Raw genomic sequence first — 19,122 nt, 5'->3', positions numbered from 1 at the left:
CAAAAAAAAACTAGAAGTGAAAAATAACAAATTATATATATATTTTTTTTGATCAACTAACAAATTATATTCTATAGTAGTATTAAACTACAGAACTAAAGATAGAAGAGTGCGACATAAAAGTAAAGAAGGAAGAGAGATACGTACATCAGTCCAAATATATGCTGTCTTTTGTCCCATTAGGACGTCACAAACATTTACAAATAATTACATAGTTTGCCACATCCATGTATATACGTATATGTATTTACGTAACATATATGTAATTCATGGTCACGATGATTGCGACTTGTTAGTTCCCTTTGCTTAACTCTACCATGTGATCCCTTCCTTTAAAGCTTTCGTTTTAATTTAAAATTTCTCATATATACACTTCATAGGCCCCTTATACTACAATGCTATAATGCGCATGTTGCTTTTCCCTATTTTCTGTGTCTATGTGATATTTTTATTTCCTTACACAAACAAAATATCTATGTTGTTAAGAAAACAAAAACAAAATATCTATTTTGTAAGAAAATATCTACTTTTTGAACTTAAATATAATTTTTTCCTCGTATTCAACATATTGTATATTTTAAAAATCTATTATAGTTATTGTCATTTTGGGAGACAACTGTCGTTTTATTTATTTACTTCAAATTTTCGCTTTAAATTTTAACTTCTGTAAATTGAAATTTATATGTCATGATTTTCTTAGTAATAGATATATTTAAAACTAGCCCGTAGGACAGAAGGATGAACAAATAATATAATAAAATAATGTTTTAAATCCAGTGCATATATTTTTAAAATGTAGTTTACTCACAATTAAAAACAATATTATTTTTGGTATTTTTTGTTGTTCTTGTTAGAAATAACATTTCATAAATTTTCTTTAAATGTAACAATCTTATATATATATATATATTTTTATTATAAAAATAAGTAAAGTAAAAAACCTCGAAAATATTGTCTAAATTCAATACATTAATTACTGATTATTTCTCAGTCTTATACATTTGTTATTGAATCTATTAATCCTTTTTACTCTAGTAGCTGGTCTGCGGCTCATGCGAAATTCTTTTTCATTAGATATTTTTGTAACACTTGTTTATATATTTATATATTTTAGTATATCTCATGTGTGAATTTTTAATCATTTTCTATTATTTTCTTAAATTTTTTTATGATATTTAATTTTAGTCTTGTTGTGTAAATAAAATTTCATAATAAGATTATTATATAGTTTTAAGAGCTTTAATGGACTATTTTCATTTTGGAGGTGTAGATCTTTGGAACGTATAGAGTTTAAATTATTAATTTGATATGTACGCTTATTCGCTTTCTCATATTATTTCATAGCATCTCTTTTTTAATTGTACAAATATTCTGTTTTTAATTTTCATATAAATATTTAATTTGTAGTTGAAGATTTTTTGGAATTCATGAAATGGGATTTTTATTTATCACATTTATTTAGATACAATAACCTTTGATCTCTTGTTTATATCATGACAATATATTTTTATCGTTCTTTTGTTTACTGTTTTATTTGCTATATCTTTTTTTTTTCAATAATTGTTCTTAAAGTCTTCATTTTGACTATGTATTATTTTTCAGCTATAGGTTTTCATAAATTTCTTGTTAAATTACTTTGGTTTGAGTTTAGTAGTCAAATAGAAAAAGAAAAAGAAAACCATGTACTCATTTTTATTTAGTTTACTTTGGTTTGATAAAAAGTGAAAACCAGTATCATTAATGTATTTTCCAAATTTTTTGTTCTTATGAATATCCTATATTTATTTTTGAAATTCATGTTTTATATATTATGTATTTTGAGTTATTTTATATGTTTTACTTAATTTTCTAGTGTTATTTTTATTTTCTGAATTATTTATATAAAATATTTTTTACTTAGTAATTAATAATTGGTTGTGGTTTTCCAGAAATTATTTCCATTATTTTAAGTTTGAGTTTGGTGACAAAAAAGTATCTAAGATTCACTCTTTCTTATATTTTTGGCATGTATTTGTGAAACCTTAATGACAATAACGTAAACAGACTTGTTTACCTTTTGTTCTTATGAAAATTATACTCATTTGTGAAATTTCATATTATTAGATTATATGATTTATTTTCACTAAATTATTATTTTTACTAAAGTTTTCACATAATTCAATTTATATTATGTATTTTCATTAAATTATAATTTATGTTTGTTATATGTGTACTTTTGCCTCTCAATTTAAAAATACATTATGTATTAATCTTTAGTTATGGTTTTCTATGTTTTGTTAATTTTTCAAGTTTGAGTTTTGTGACCAGAAAAATTATAATTCTTGTTAGATTTCTTTTATATTTATTTTTTCGTTTGTATGATTTTGAGGAAACGTGAGATATCATTCTCTTATTCATTGTTAATGTAAACTTATGTAGAAAATAAATTATTAGTACCAAGCTTAAGTGTTATTATTATATATTCTTACTAAAGATGTATTGTCCTTCTGTTATATCTTGTTATTTTTTATTTATTTCAAACTTTTTTTTTATTTGTTTATAGTGTCTTTGATTATATATTGCTTTTTGGTTATGTTTTTCATCATTTTTGTTAATTTATCCAAACTTGAGGTTGGTGACAAAGAAGTAAAAATAATTTATTTGAATTCATTCCTTTTTTATTTTTATAATTCTATGTTTGATTAAAAGTGGAAAAATATATCGTAAGTTGATTTCCCTTTTTTAATTTTCTATTTTTTTTGAATTTATGTATTTTGGATTGTATTTTTCATTAAATCGTTAGTTGTTGTTTAAAAGTTTCACTAAATTCAAGTTATATTATTTATTTAAACTAAACTTTATTGTAGTATTTGTTATATTTGGTTAGTTTTTGGTTTTCAAAGTGAATTTTTGTTTTTCTAAAAGGATATCTTTGATTATGTATTAATCATTGATTTAGTTGTCCATATTTTTTTTTTCTTAGATTAAAATTGGAACCAGAAAAGAAGAGAAAGTATTTCATAAAGTTCACTATTTAGCTGAATTTAATGAAACAAGTACAGTATTGTAAATGGTTCTCTCTTTTTTTTTTTAAATAATAATTCTTACTATATGTAGTTGTAGCAAAAATTTTCTTGTTGTATTTGTTGTATTTTTTTTTGTTTTTAGTTTTCAAAGTGAAATTTTTATCTAAAATAATATGTAATATGTATTAATCATTGATTATGGTTTTCCATTGTTTCTTTTTTTTTTTCTTAGATTAAACTTTGGTACTAGAAAAGATAAAGTATTTCGTAAAGTTCACTGTTTAGGTTGATTTGATGAAACATATATGATATCGTAAGTGGTTCTCTTTTTTCTGTTTATGAATACTTTTTACTATATATTGTTGCTAAATTTATATATGTGGATAGAATGACTGATGTCAAATTTTTTGTTGAATTTTATGAGGTATTAAATGTTTTGTCAATAGATTTGATATCAATAAAAAATTAAAATTAAAATATGAGACAACTTCTTAATTTTTCAAAATTATGACATTTGTCAAAATTTGGCATAACCTTTGCTGAGTTGGCTCTCTAAGATTAGATAAAGTCCAACTTTATTGTAAAAGATAGATACATGTCACAATTTTCTTACCTGTAAAATAAAATATTTTTAGAACTTCAATAAACATATGTGTTAGAAATTGATTTAAACCAAAATTCCTAATTCATACTAAAAATTAGTCATTTTTAACTAGGATGCCATAAACTTTTGCGCAAAATAAGTTACTCCCTATGTTTCTTAATTAGTGTATGTTTCTTAATTAGTGTCACTTTGACATTTTTCACATAAATTAAGAAAATGATTGAATTGTATTTAAATTGTTATTAATTACACATATTTGACCAATAGTCTTCAGATAAAAAAATTTATTTATAAAATCAATGAAGTTTACAATTAATTTTCAGCTGAAACTAAGTATAATTGGCATTAAAATTTTAAAGTAATATTTTTTATGTAACAAGAAAAAAAAAGTTATAGTGACATTTATTACCAAAACAGAGGGAGTTCTGCAGAAGTCATGAAGATGAGATTAAGCAAATCTAGCTATCGAATTCAAATTAGAACAGTCTTGCTAGATTTGCTTAATCTCATCTTCATGACTTCTGCAGAAGTTTGCATTAATTAGACATTTATCTCAAAATTTTAAGACAATCAAATCTCACGGGCACATACAATCAAACAAAGAAACTCTCAAATGTAAATAAATAAACATAAATATGATGATGATAATAATAATAATAATAATAATAATTATTATTATTATTATTATTATAAGAAAATAATAACCAGAAGTCTAAACTGGCCTTCGTTTTGTTGAAACCTAACATCTCGATCAATCTCCTGTGATCACTTTAAAAGATTTTCATCAGAGATGAGATCCTGGAGTTGCGAAGGAGCTTTGTCTTTAGGGTCCTTAGGGTTGGCGTTCTTGAGAACGTTTGTATCGACCTTGAGTTTCTTGTTGACGGTCGGATATATACAGTCAAAATAGTTGCCCTTGTGGTGTGAGTAGAGGAACATGCCGCATTCTTCGCAGGCAGTGATGTGGTGCTAGCTGTTAAGGAGTTCTTCACTTCAGGCGGGATGTTAAGGGAGTTAAAGCAACAACAATCGTTCTTATACCAAAATTTAAGGGGGCTGATGTACTAAGTCAATCCCGTCCGGTTTCTTGATGTTCAACAGTCTAAAAATAACAGCAAGACTCCTAAAGAAATACTTCAACTATTTATCCCATAGCGACTCAATATATATAATCATGTTCGGTTTATTAAAGCATGTCTTATCTGTGATAGTTGGCATCATAACTTGAAGTTGACTTCCATAAGCGATTCAAACTACTAGAGGCTGCCTTAAAATCGACCTTTCAAATTCCTTTGATAATCTCGACTGCAAGTTCTTACTCAATCTACTGCTGAATTTTGAGGTTCCAGAAACATTAGTCAACTAGATCTGTGAATGTATTACAAGTACAACTACCTCTTACAATATCAGTTTTAATGGAGGACTTATAGACTGCTTCATATAAAAGAAGGGTCTGCAATATGGAGAACTTATACATTGCTTCACAGTTTTCGAAAAAAAAAACATTTTGTGGTTTTGGTGTGAAAACCGAATTTTGCGGTTTTGACGAGAAACTCTGATATTTGGTTTTGGTAGAAAATTCCAATTTTGCAATTTTGGCAAAAACAAACAATTTTCGGGGTTGTTGGAAAACATGATTTTCGGTTTTGGTGGGAAAAATATGAGTTTGCTTCTTTGGAAAAAAAATCAATTTTGAGGGCAAATCCTGATTTTGTGGTTTAACAAAAATATGTAGTTTAACGGTTTTAGCATATAAAAATAATTTAGCGGCTTTTGCGAAAATCGATTTTGCGATTTTAGCAAAAACAATATCGGATTTTATCCTTATGTCTCGACAACTTGATTATTTTATTTTTTTTTGTGAAAAACTGATTTTATAGTTTAAATATTTTACTATCTAATAATAACAATAATTATTATAACCTAACTACTTTTTATATTCATATTGAAAGATATCTGTTTTTACATTTGTAATAAAATGTATTTTAGTCTTTTCATTTTTGAGATATTATCTTGTAGAAGAACTGAACAAAGACTGATAGGTGTAAGCTCTTTCATAGTTGCATGCAGCACCTTTAGAATCAGCGAGTGTGATTCCACTCCTTAGGAAAAGCTCATGATCTAAGGAATTTATTTCTTTTACTGCTTGACCAATATTATATTAGAATCTTTGAAAAACAGCACAGTTATTCCATCCGTTCCAGGGGCACAAGAGACCCTAAATGAGAACACTGCTTGGACAATTTCCTCATCAAATACTTCTTTCACAAGCTCTCCATTCATTTTGGGTGAAACATTAGGAACAAAGCCTTCAAAAAGCTCCCGAAAATCTGAAGGAGATGAAGTGAAAAGATTATTAAAGTAAGTAGTCATTCTCTTACCTATAAATCAATCAGCTATATGCTTAACTCCATTTGAATTAAGAAGCATATGAAAGACATTTGAAGTTTTATTTGACTTGACAGAAACATAGAAGAACTTGGAATTCCTATCATTCAACTTTAACCATTTTCCCTTACAATTTTGGCTCCAATATGATTCTTCCTCATGGTAAGCTTCTATAAGCTCTTGCTTCATACCCGGAAGTCTATACCTTATGGGCAAGCTAATAGATTGCTCCTCCTCAAGAGTATTTTGAATCTTACCAATTTTCTCTCTTGCATTCAAATTATACAAGATCGTTTTCACTTATTCAAGACTGATATTCATCTTCTAATTCTTGCTGAAAATTGCAAACCATTTCTCTATTATGGGCATTCCAAGCCTAACAACAATTTCCTTTAGATTAGGAAGATCAAGTAAAATTTTGTCAAACATGAATTTCACTCTCTAAGAATCATTTGAGCTTATCAGAGAGATGAGAACATACTTTGATATGAACCCTGTTTATCCAAGAAAACCTGATTATAAGCTTGAAAAAGGCTCAACCAAAAATTATTCGCCAAACTTTTATCTAGTTTGCTCTGAATCCAATCCTTACCTCTCATATCAACCCATGAAAAAGGATTCCTAAAAGTCATAAGTTCACTCATCTTACAAATCTTCAGGATATCATTGAAGTTCTGAAACATTGCTTCACCTCTACTAGGTCCTCCTTACTTTTCATCATTATTTTTTATGGTACTGAAATAACCAAACATGCACAACAAACTTCTTCTGCTCATGCCTATCCGAGATAACTTCTCCCATATCAAGTGCCTTTTACTTTCTGTAGGATCACCATAAATACACGAAACAAAAACCTTATGCTTCCCAACCTGAACCTCCATATCAATTATATTCTTATTTGAGCTTAAAATACTTACACCAATATACATTTTCCAAAAAACTGCTAACACACCACTACTTTCTTCCAGACTCGCAGTATGTACACACTCATAACCAAACCAAACTTGGATATCAACTAAAATATTAGAGTGGATATGAAAATATTTTTTACATATTTGATATTTCCATGAGGCGATGGGACATTGACAATTCTATCTCAGAAGGCTATATGGATTGGACAGTCTCTCATTAAGAACTATCACTGGAACATTTTGCTTTGCACTGTTGAAGGTTCCATCCAATTCATTAGAAGCTATTCCCTTAACAACGTCACCAACATCCTTCCTCTGCTTCAAAGGTAAGTTTTCAGTTATGTTCTCATGGTTAATTCTAGTAAACCTTCTTTTCCTCTTACTTGGCCTTCTCCAAGCCTTGTATTTTTAGAGATGATCGCGGATGGACTTCTCCAGAGAAGCATAACCTAAAAACCGCCGAATCACTCTTAGAAGAGAAATAAACATCATAATTAGAGGAAGCAACCAAATTGAGAGTCCAATATTATTATTCACTAGAATCAATGCAAGTCTTTCTCTGGATCCTATAGCAGCAATTATCAACTTTGGAGAAGAAAAAATGTTCCATCATAGAACTTCAACGATGCATCAGATTCATAATCAAACACTAAGCCTTAATCTTGTTTAGATCCTTTGTAACAAAAGGGATATGTTCTAAGCTAAAAGCATAAATTTGAAGAAACACATCTTTTCCAGCTTCTCCCACAGATTTTATAACCATTTCTTCTTGACTTTTCCTATCATCTCCAGTAAAAGCTAACAAATAATGATAAATACCTTTCAAGAATTCCATGAAAACTGTAGGATGACCTGTTATTGAGTTGAGATCAACCTGGTTTGCTTCAGCACACCAAAAAGAGGATCTGATTCCTTGATGATAGGCTCAACAAGTGGTTTTAACTTAGACAGATTTGCTATTTTTGCCAAACCTTGATTTTGTTTTTTCATGACCAAAATCGGGCAAACAGCATGCTCATGAGTGAGTCTCTGCACAAATAACATCTCTTCTGTATTCTTTCATAGGGGAAATAAATAGTAGTTGAACCTCCTTTTGGTAAGAGAACAACATTTTCCTTCCTGAGAGGTTTATGCACATCAAACTTCACTTTGACCCATGAGCTTTGGACGAGTCGTAAGCTACTTCAATAACCTGTCCAACTATGTCAACATGCGCATGATAGCTTTTGTGTAATAGTTGATTGTTATGTTTCAATCTGAACCCAAATAGGAATGAATTGCACAGAATTCGCAGGTGGAACCTCAGAAAAATGCTCAATAGCTAGAGTCCATTCATTATAGGAATGAACTCATTTTTCTAAAACATCAAGAAGATCATGTTCTTTCTGAAAAATAAACTGAAATATTTTCCTAGAAAGAGCTACTCCTCTAATGTTTCCTTCCTTCTTCCATTTTCGAGGCATGTCATGAATTAGGCTTGACATCTTTTGTAAATCCAGATTAAGAAGTTTTCCAAATAAACCTAATCATTCTTATCACTCGAGCAGAACTCAACCAAATCCGGCATAACAAACGGTTCATCCTTTCCTCAAGGTACAAAGTCATAAGAGCTTTGTCCATAGCAGAAAACATCTTGAGAGAACAAAACTTGTTTGAGGATAAAATCTACTCAAACCTTCTTCACACTACAACTCCAAACACTACTACATAGATTTCTACAAACCACAAGTCTTATATTCTAACCCAAACCACCTAACACACCAAACAATAACGCCAACTAAGACCTCCGAACTACTCTGAAACACTTATTACAAATAAAATCAATAAAAGCTAAGATCATCACTACATGAGCAACCACAAAATATCAACCCAGATCTCAATTACTTCACATATTCTTCTGTATCACCACCTTAATCTCATAATCTAATAGAGAACAAAACTCTAATTGATCACGAGAAACAAATCCCTCACTAGGGCAACTTGACTAAGATCTCCTTGGAAATTGCCATTATTGTCGCATGCAATTGCCTAAGAGGAAAATACTTTGAATCTTGTAATACAAAATATATCCAAAAAACTTTTCCAAATATAACATAGTTTTCAATGAAAGTGAAGAAATTTTTTTTGCAGTGATACATGAATCAGTTTCCAGTTTCAACCTTTGTTAATTTTGGGTAATATTTTAAAATCGGATCTAGACCCACAGCCAAGAAAAATTTGGTGATCCGGTTTGGGTGTAAGAAAAATATGTTATTTAAAACCCGACAAACCGCTAAAATCAAAAACCTGGCTACCGGTTGAACCGATGTATGACCTGATATGTAACTTGGTTTGACTTAAATTGTTATTTTTAGAGTATTTTAATATATATTTTTGAATGGTTTGATGAATTGTGAAGATATTTTAAATGTGATGTTCAAACTTTTCAAAAGTTAGCTATATGAATTCTTAGTTAGACTACTTTTTCATTTGGTTGTGAGCGCAATTGTTCAATATTTAAGAGGATCCATAATGAAAAGAGAAAGATAATTGAGCATCAACGATAGATGATCTCGGGTACAACTTACGTTTGCAAGAAATATGACTAAAATTATTCTTTTTTATTTATTTATGTAGTTCACCTTTTTATTGACTATCTAATTCTTTGCTTTTGGTTTATTTTGAATTTAAAAATTAATTTGATTAGTTATCTATATATATAAAGTTAGATTTTTCCCTTCTTCTGACAAGTGGCAGGGGGCTTTTGCGACACGTGTCATCCAAGTATTTTTTTTTACATTTTAGGTCATTCTTCTTTTGGATTATTGCAATTTGGCCAAGTACTTTTTAATCGTGAACTATCTAATCCTTTTCGCACTAACTATTATCGTATGAAATTTGATAATTTATTTTATTGTTCACTAAAATTCAAGATGAATAAAAAAATAAATAAAATAATAGAAATATTTTTTACATATTTAATTTATTCACAACTAAACATAACATGAATTTTTGTTATTTTATTATTTTTTTACCATTTTCTATTATTTAATTTACAAATTATATATTTAATGTACAAATTATATATTTAATTTACAAATTATATATTTAATTTACAAATTATATATTTAATTTACAAATTATATATTTATTTAAATATTAAAAATATAAAATGACCTAACTAATAAGAAGAAATTAATCTAAACATAAAACTTTCACAGTCAGAGAGAAAAAGTTAAATACCATAGTAACACTAACTCAATAAAAGTTTGGAGCTGAAAAAAAACCAACACAGAAGACTAACCTATCTCATCTTACCATATAATGTATTGGCTAGAACTAGCAGATTTCAAAAAAATGTAAAAAGATAAAATATGAGATAAAGCAATTCTCAGAACACAAATGATCCTGATCAAGTACCAGCGCCAAAACCAAAAAAAGCGAGTCAAAGAAAGAATAATCATCGGAACAAGAAAGTCACCACGAAACAAAAAGATGCATGTCTAAAGCACCGAAAACCCAACCACCAGCTAAGAGATAAGAAGCACCTCACAAACTAAACAAGCACATACAAGGCGCTCATGTCAGCGAATAACCACAAAACTCTTATTAGAAGAAACCAAAGCTCCAAAAGACTAACTTTGCACACCTACACCAAGGAATGCATGAGAAGAAAATAAACAACCTGAGTGGGGGAGAATGGAAGCCAACCACCGAAACCAAACCTGGAGTAGTAAATATGGCGAAAGGGAGAGCCACAAGAGACGTGATCAGTGATGAAAGGTTCAACGAGATGAGAGAATAAAGAGATATAAAGAGACAAAATGCAATCAATAAACGGTGGAGCCATCCTCAAGTTATGAAAAAGATCATCGAAGTCAGATCACTAAATAACCGATCTTGAACACCTAGACGGGCAGAGACTATTGACGGCAAACCAGCGACGAGGAAAACAAATCTAAGGAAAAAGAGGACCAATATTGACTGAAATAACATACAACTCCGTAAGAAACAACTGCACAACATGGAACTAATATGTCTGGTCTATAACAAATACCAGATAATCTCACAGAAAAAGATGGTGAGGAAAAACAAAAGCACGAAAGTGTGTCTTTTTCCAGTGATGGTGAGAAGCACTGCACACCAGAGAGGTAAACGAAATACATAGATGGTGATGGCTCACGGTCAAAAGATATGGGAGAGTGCAAAACACACCCTAAAAGAGTAATGTTCAAAAATGTGAAAAATTAAAATATAATTTTGACGCCGTTAATCTTAGAATCAACAAATGCCTAAAGACAAAGATATTAAAATTCAATATGTTTTACATCAAGAACTCACTTCACCACTAACAAGTACTATTATACATACAACAACACATTATTAAAAAGAGAAACACATAATATATTAACTTATTACCTACTACTACATAACATAATAAAACATCAAGTAGTGCTGTTCACGAATAAATACTGACCAATCACATCATCAGAAAATCATATTTAAGAACGATAAAACAATATTCCGCGCCAAGTGCGGACAACCCCCTAGTATTAAATATTAGTTACTTCTTAATTTTTATACTTTTATTACATGTTGTAACTTATAGCTGTTACAAAATTTAAAAATTAAATTAAGTAAATTGTTATTTCTAGTATTTTGTATAAAGAGAAGATAAAATAAAAATTAAATATTTTATTTTATATTATGAAATGTGAATATTTTCTTGTATTTTCAATAGTTAATATATATCATTATAAATTAATTATCAATACATAGTTTGTTTGTAGTCGATCTAATAACTAGGTGATCCAATAAGTAGTCCGGTTTAGTATATGGGTCGGGTTAAAAATATGGTTCGATCGTAATACATGACACTTTTAACTTTCCAATGTCATGTGTAAACAAAAATAATACTCTACGCTTTAAAACAACATGGAGTTTAAAACAGCTTATTAGACCATGATTAATGGAAGTTTTTAGGAGTGGGGTTCGTAGCGTAATTTAAGAACCGGTTCTTAACTTTAACAAAAAAAAAGGTTAAGAACCGGTGGTTCTTAAATAAGGTTCTTAAATTACACTAAGAATCCCACTCCTAAGAACCCCCGTTAATCATGCTCTTGGGCTTTAAAGTTTTCGATGTCCTCCTACAACTTGAAAAAAACTAATACTCTGTTCAAGACCTTACGAAAGTAACAAAGTAACACAGATGTTTCTATAGCCATGAGCCATCCCAAGCCCAATCTAGACTAATATTTGTATTAAATTTCATAATAAATAACGTTACAACTCCTTGCTCTGTGTAGCCACACTCGACGAGCTTAAAGCAGATCGTAACAGTAAATAGAATCAGTTGATCTTTCCACTGGCGAAATCTGATATCAGCTTCACAAACTGTTTAGGGTTCTCAACATGTGGAAGATGACCGGAATCTGGTACTTCCCGGAAAACCGCATTTTGTAGCTCACACAACAGTTTCTGCATTTTGAAAATTGGCGATTCAGTAAGTAAACCAAACCAAACCAAACTATTCGATGTTTCAGTTTAAAGCAAACTTACAACTGAAAGTTGGTTGCTAACAATCTGATCGTTCTCACTGCATACGACGAGCGTCTTCTGGTTGATCTGCATAGTTACACATCAAAAACATAGAACAAAATCAGAAATATAATAAATTGATCGTTCGTTTTCATAGATAAGTATTTGCTATTACGTGTTTGATATGTGAAGCAACGTTATAGCCACCGCTAATCATAAAATCGACCATTGCATCTTCCCACCACGGCATTTGACAATGCAACCGGCCAATCTAAAGCAAATAATAGATTCATTTACCAAAATCAGTTTGACATAAGGAATAATAAAACATAAAAAATGAAGGGAGATTTGATGTTACGTTAGTCCAATCTATGTTCTCTGACAAGGGCGATGAAAAGGCTAACACGTTCGCCAAAAGGCGAAGAGGGAATGACTTCAGCAACTTAACCTGAAACAATAGTGACAATGTAATTAAATACTACTATACTCAACATTGCAAACTTATTTATTGAGTAAAAATAACGTGCAGAAAAAAGAGAGAGTAATAATAACAAGAGTATCATACCTAATGAATATCTCAGCAATTAACAAAGGAAAATATAAAAATAAGAGTGAGAGAGAGAGAGAGAGTGACAATAATTTTTCAAATGAGATTGTGAAATACCTATTGAAAACTCTTATGGCACATGTTTATTGCTAAGTGGGTTAATTTTAAAAATATTAAAACTTAATAAAAAATAATTAAATTATATCAAAAATAGACGTTTTAAAATTCACCAAAGGAAATGCTGCAAGAGTTTTCAAACAAACCCCAGCGTAAGCAATTGACTTTGGTAAGTCTTTCAGCGCACCGGTTCCTTCCGAGTACGCATTGGCATTAATGAGAACCAATTTATCAACCTGCAAGTTTTAAAGAAGAGAATTATAGTAAGTAAGCTAGTAAGATGGGTTTAATAGAAAGAGTTTGATTATGATGAATAAAAGAAAAGTTACTGCTTCAGGGTAGGTAGCAGTGAAATCAACAGCTACGGTTGCTCCTAAGCTTGGTCCAACTAAAATCATTGGTCGTTTGATATATGTTTTCCAAAGCTGAAATTCAAATCAAATAATTAAACCGTCATTAGAGCATCTCCAATGGTGCATCAAAATGAGGGAAAACATAAAAAAACGAGGGAAATACATTTCCAATAGTACTTTATTTTGTGAGAAAAAATGAGGATATGAACAGTATTTCTTCAAATTTGAAGGAATACTATTCACAACCTCATTTTGATGTCAAACTTTTCTTATTTACATAATAGTTCTTTACTTTTGACAATCTCTATTTTATGCATAAACAAAACATTAACATTAAACATAATTTTTATAACTTTATATCCAATATGTATATACTGATTAAACTTTTTAAAATATAACTAGATTCTGACCCGCCCTTTGAAAGGGCGGGTATATTTTTGTTTTAATTTTGAGAAATTTTAGTTTTTATATTTGTGTTTAATATTAATATTAATTTAATATAATTTTTGGTAATTATATTAAATATGTCAATGGTTGCATAACTGTACACTTGTGTCATATGCATTTGAGAAATTATTTTTAAACTTTATTCCTAAAATTTGCAACATATTATATTTTTTTAATAGTTACCTAACATAATTCGTCAAAAATATCCGTACCCAAAAAACCCGACTCGGAATCAACCCAAAAATCAAAGTATCATACTCTATTAGATTGGACCCATATACTCAAGTGGTTCTTAAAGTGTTATATCAGAAAACAAATATAAAACCCAATCCGCACTGAAAACCGAACAAATGTTTTTGATTTTTTTAATAAATTCTATTAAATATATATATATATATATATATGTGTGGGTTAATATGGTCTTCGGTAAATAAAATAAAATTGAATAATTTTGTGATTCTTTTGATTTTGATGAAATTGTTAAGATGTCATTCAAAAAAAGAGTAAATGGTAATATATAAAAATAAAATTAATTGATATGAAATATTAATAACCTATTATAAGATTATGTTATTTATTTTAGATTTAAAATTTATTTTTATGATAATTTTAAGATATTATTGAACACTTGAAATAGTAATATATAGAGAAATTTATCAAGTAAAAAATAGTATACTTCAGCAATAAACATTTTTTTATGTAGAAGTATTTCATTTAAAAATTATCGTATTTTTCAAAAGTGTGATAAAGATTACAATTATGGTTTTCTTGTCCAGTTTTTCACTCGTCAACATTACACCAAATCGAGTGAGCATCTGAACACACAAATATACATATAGTGAAACCTCTATAAATTAATAATGTTGGGATTACACCAAAACTATAATTTTTATTAATTTATAGAGATATTAATTTATTGATATACTAATTAAACAAAAAAACTCAATTTGAGACTATAAAATTATATTATTTTATAGAAATTTTTAGTGTATATTGATTTAAAGAGTATTAATTTAAAAAGGTTATATTATATATATATATATATATATATATTTCAATCTTATGGTTTCTATTCTTCCACCCGCTCAGATATATTACGTAACCGTAAATTCTAAATCTTGTTTTAGAATACGGTAGACGTACCTTTTAAAATTTTGGATATTTTATATAGGTTAATTGGAGAGTGATTTTGAGACAATTTATGATATATAAATCTTGATAAATCTTAACAACATGTTGTATTTTGATAATTTCAGTTATTTTTAAATAAGTTAAGTAACTTAGAAATAAAATACCTGAATCAAAATAGATAGTTTAGTTATCTAATTTATTTTTTAATATTTTTGTGTGTGCTTTAATATAGTTTTACTTGTACCTACACGGTTAAAAGGTAATAGACAGATTTTATGATTGTGTCATTATGAACATGTCTAGTACACGACTGTTATTCCATGTAACCGTGGATTTTAATTAGTTAGTATTGTCTGTTATGCGCATTATGAGTTTGTGATATAGTTTTATACGCATGCGCATATGTATAAAACATACGTAACCGTGGATTTTAATCAGTTAGTATTGATAAGAGAGATGGTCCCGAAAATATAGGAATTAAAGGGGAATTAGTTTGATAACCATTTTCGTAATAGATAGATTATAGTAGTTTTAATATTTAAACATGTAATATTGATTTTAATTGCAGTTATATTTTAAGTTGGATTTAACTATTATCAATAGGACATGTTCCTAATTTAATAGTATTGATTACTAATAATTAGTTATTAAAATATAACTTATAATTTTATAAATTATAATATATAATTAAAAGAAAATAAAATAGAAAACAATACCAACGAGATACATAACTAATACAAAGTGAAAAAAATATAATAATAGTACTGTTTAAGTAAAATTCTACTATTACTTTGTATGTTGTTATGTAACTTTATTAATGTAATAAATATTTGTTTTTTATAAGTTAAAGTTTGGTTAAATTGTAGAATTTAAAAATAAATGAGTATAGTCTAAAATCTTATAAAATAAAAGGTGTTATTTGCAATAAATAAAAAGTAATAAGAATTGAGGGAGAAAATGAGGAGAACCATTGGAGCAAATCACAAACTCATTTTGAGTTTACATCATTTTGAGAAAAAAAATGAAAAAAACTATTAGAGATGGTCTTAGTCCTCTGTTTTCTTATACTGTATAGTAAGTACTGACCTCGAATAGATGATGCCGCTTGGATGCTGCATCACATGGTGGAAGTTTTCCTACAATATTCATTTTACAATTGATTTCTTGAAATTTAAAATATAAAAAATAGTGAGTTCTTGACATTGTAAAAGAATTAATCATACATTCATATACTATATAGAAGTTTTCTCAAGAACCGAGTTTCTTTTCTTGTAAAAGTAAGTTTATTTTGGTCGAACTTGTAAAAGAAAGTGTTTTTTTTTTTGGTCAAAATAAAAGAAAGTGTATTTAAATCTTACCAAGATCGGAGAAACCCCAACCAAGAACATCAATAGCCCAAGTCTCAAGAGAAGCTTGTTCAAGCAGAGGATAAGTACGTCTCCATTCAAGACATGAACTAAGCCAACAAAAAAAAAATCTCTGTAAAATTTAGACACACAGAGCGAGTTCTTGGAATTGTCTTGTCAGTAAAACAAACCTGTCGAAACAATGGAGAAGAACAACGGGACTTTTGTCGTGTTGTTGAACAATTGGTTTGATACAGCTGCTCATTACGCAGCCTTTGAAGTTTCCCATCTGCAACACATTTTCATTTTCTCTTTCACACATATCGAGAAACTTAGTACTTGAATAGGAGAGAGAAGATGAAGAACCTGAAGAGGAACAGGAATCCGTACAATCCTTTGAGCCAGAGCTCTTGCGAATGGATCTTTTATGTCCTTTACCTCTTTAGGAAGAAACACCGGAAACCCATCTCCGTTTGCCCTTACCCGACGTTGACGTCGGGATCTTTTCGCCGGCGGCGACGCCGGTGGAGTTACCATCCTCAAGAAGCCCATCATTTCTCGCTCTTTTGGGCTCTGCTTGTAGTGTGTGTTCAAATCTACTTCTTGAAGCTCTTCTCCAAGAAAATTGTGAATTGATTTTGTTATTTTTAAAGGGATATTAATTACTTGATTACTTGTGTGACATTGAAGACACTAGCCAGAAATAGAAAGGAGAGTTATGTTTGGAGTCAGACTATTTGCATGGAGTTTTAAATTGAAATGCAACTACCCTGTATACTGTTATTGTAGTTTCCTAGTTTTTTTTAAAAAAATTAATTGTTAATTACATTCTTGATTTGTTTTTTTTTGTACTTTTCTTTGGAAATGACAACACATGTTCTTCTGACATTTTATACGATTTCTGTTTTGAAACCTGGAAGACAAAAGCAAAACCCAATAGTATTACATTTCAAACAAAAAAAAAACATTTCAAACTCAAAATCAACTACCACCCACTAAATGATCGTAAGAAAAAGGACAATTCTCTCAGATAACTATTTTTAAATTTTTGTCACAAAATAGCCAAAAAGAATATCAAAATAGCTTTTTTTTTTGAAATTTTTAATATATTTTTTTAAAATTTGAAATTCCATCCCAAAACCCAACCCCTTAACTCTAAACTCTAAGTCTATATTAGTTAACTCAAGGGTTATTTTTGTATTTTTACCCTTTAATAAAACTTTATTTGGTAGTTTTTTTCATTAACAGCTATTTTTGTGATAAAAACTTTAAAAACTATTATAGGGAATTTCTCTTAAAAGAATTTGAATTTTGTGAATTTACAAGAAAAAAATTCCAAGTTCATAGTAGGCCTGGGAGGATTCCATATATCCGAGAATTTAGGATATCCGGATCTGGATCCAGATAAGTCGGATTCGTTAATTTAATATCTAAACTCGGATTTGTGGCTTCTGGATATCCGAAATCTGGATATTCGTCTAGATATTACATTATCGCGAATATTCGGATCCGGATGCGTAAAAATAACTAAAAATAATTCTTTTTTATAAATTACTAAATTTTTTAAATAATACTTAAGTCAGATATTTATTTAAGATATATATATATATATATGTATAATATTTTAAAAATTAAAATAAAATATTATAAGACTAATTTATGTATAAATGTTAATATATCAAATATAAATATCAATAAAATTTAAAAATTTAATATGTTTTAAAAATACGGATCTAGATATCTGGATCTAAAAATTAAGATATTCGGCTCCAGATTCGGTTTTGACGGATCCAAGATTTTACTATCTGGATCCGGATCCGGGCACCCCATACATTCTATTTTGGAGCGGATCCGGCGCGGATCTCGGATTGGATCTCGGATCGGATCTCCAGGCCTAGTTCATAGTACAGCAATTTGATTAAGATATTTTCTTTGGAAATAATGAAAACAGTTACTTAACATAGACTAGATTTTTACCCGCGCACCCGCGCATGTGTAATTTTAAAAAATATGTTGCTATTTATTTTTATATCACTATTTAGGATTGGGCAAAAAACTCGAATACGAAGAACCGAACCGATTCCAATCCAAAAAAAAGTATTAAACTCGAATCGAAATTAATTAAATATCTGAATTATTCAAAATTTTGGTATTTAGATAACTGAAACCTAATTCAATCCGAACCAAAGTATTTCGGGTATCTGAATGTATTCGAAATAGATTATATACTTGCATATATTAATTATTTTTAGATTTAATGTACATAAAAACATCCATAATATATATGATACTTTTAAGTTGGTTTAAATACTTGAAAATATATACAAATAGTCAAAAGTAAAAATCTAAAATACTTAAAATAATTATTGATTATTTGTCGAGATATTTAAACCAAACCAATTTATATGTTAAGTTTAGATACTTTAACATATGTTATACGAATTTGTATGTAATATATTATTATGTTTTTAGATTTTGAAAAATTTAAAGTATATAATAAATTTTTAAAAAATAACATAAATATCGAAGCAAGAAAAAGAAGTCGTAATTAGGGGTGGAAACCACAACAAATTTGAAGCAATAGCATAAGTTAAAGGATATAGTACCCAGTTAGTGGATGTTGTTTGTTCCGGAAACGGCCTAGTAAAATTGACTGTAAATTTGGATGGTTTTGCTCCTTATCATTCGTTTGTAGTTGTTACCGAAGTAACATCTGTAAATGCAAAAATTATAGCAAGAACTATAACGCAAATTAC

General features: G+C 28.9%; 1 protein-coding gene across 2 annotated transcripts; it reads right to left on the bottom strand.

The window, feature by feature from the left end:
• Positions 1–1,528: 1,528 nt before the first annotated feature.
• LOC103863821 (putative 2-succinyl-6-hydroxy-2,4-cyclohexadiene-1-carboxylate synthase) lies at positions 1,529–17,398 on the bottom strand. Of its 2 annotated transcripts, none has more exons than XM_009141575.2 (10): positions 16,733–17,398; positions 16,558–16,655; positions 16,379–16,476; positions 16,107–16,156; positions 13,419–13,514; positions 13,203–13,325; positions 12,784–12,873; positions 12,601–12,696; positions 12,447–12,512; positions 1,529–12,365 (listed from the first exon to the last, which is right to left on the bottom strand). In XM_009141575.2, the coding sequence occupies exons 1-10, from the start codon at positions 16,919–16,921 to the stop codon at positions 12,237–12,239; spliced, it is 1,035 nt and encodes a 344-aa protein (XP_009139823.1). In that variant the 5' UTR covers positions 16,922–17,398; the 3' UTR covers positions 1,529–12,236. The 2 variants fall into 2 exon arrangements, with proteins under 2 accessions (XP_009139823.1, XP_009139824.1); XM_009141576.3 differs by having other exon boundaries at positions 13,236–13,325; positions 16,733–17,354.
• Positions 17,399–19,122: the final 1,724 nt, after the last annotated feature.

The sequence above is a fragment of the Brassica rapa genome, chromosome A04 (genome assembly GCF_000309985.2).
Source record: "Brassica rapa cultivar Chiifu-401-42 chromosome A04, CAAS_Brap_v3.01, whole genome shotgun sequence".
In the NCBI taxonomy this organism is placed as follows: Eukaryota; Viridiplantae; Streptophyta; class Magnoliopsida; order Brassicales; family Brassicaceae; genus Brassica; species Brassica rapa.
This window is presented reverse-complemented; position numbering and strand designations above follow the sequence as displayed.

What these genes read in the sequence shown, in the direction of transcription:
- LOC103863821 (XM_009141575.2), bottom strand. Translation starts at nt 16,921, where the DNA reads ATGATGGGCTTCTTGAGGATGGTAACTCCACCGGCGTCGCCGCCGGCG. An exon ending in GGATTCCTGTTCCTCTTCAG is followed by an intron (nt 16,656 to 16,732) that starts GTTCTTCATCTT and finishes AATGTGTTGCAG; the next exon opens with ATGGGAAACTTCAAAGGCTG. An exon ending in CTCTTGCAGCATTTCCTTTG is followed by an intron (nt 12,874 to 13,202) that starts GTGAATTTTAAA and finishes CTATTGTTTCAG; the next exon opens with GTTAAGTTGCTGAAGTCATT.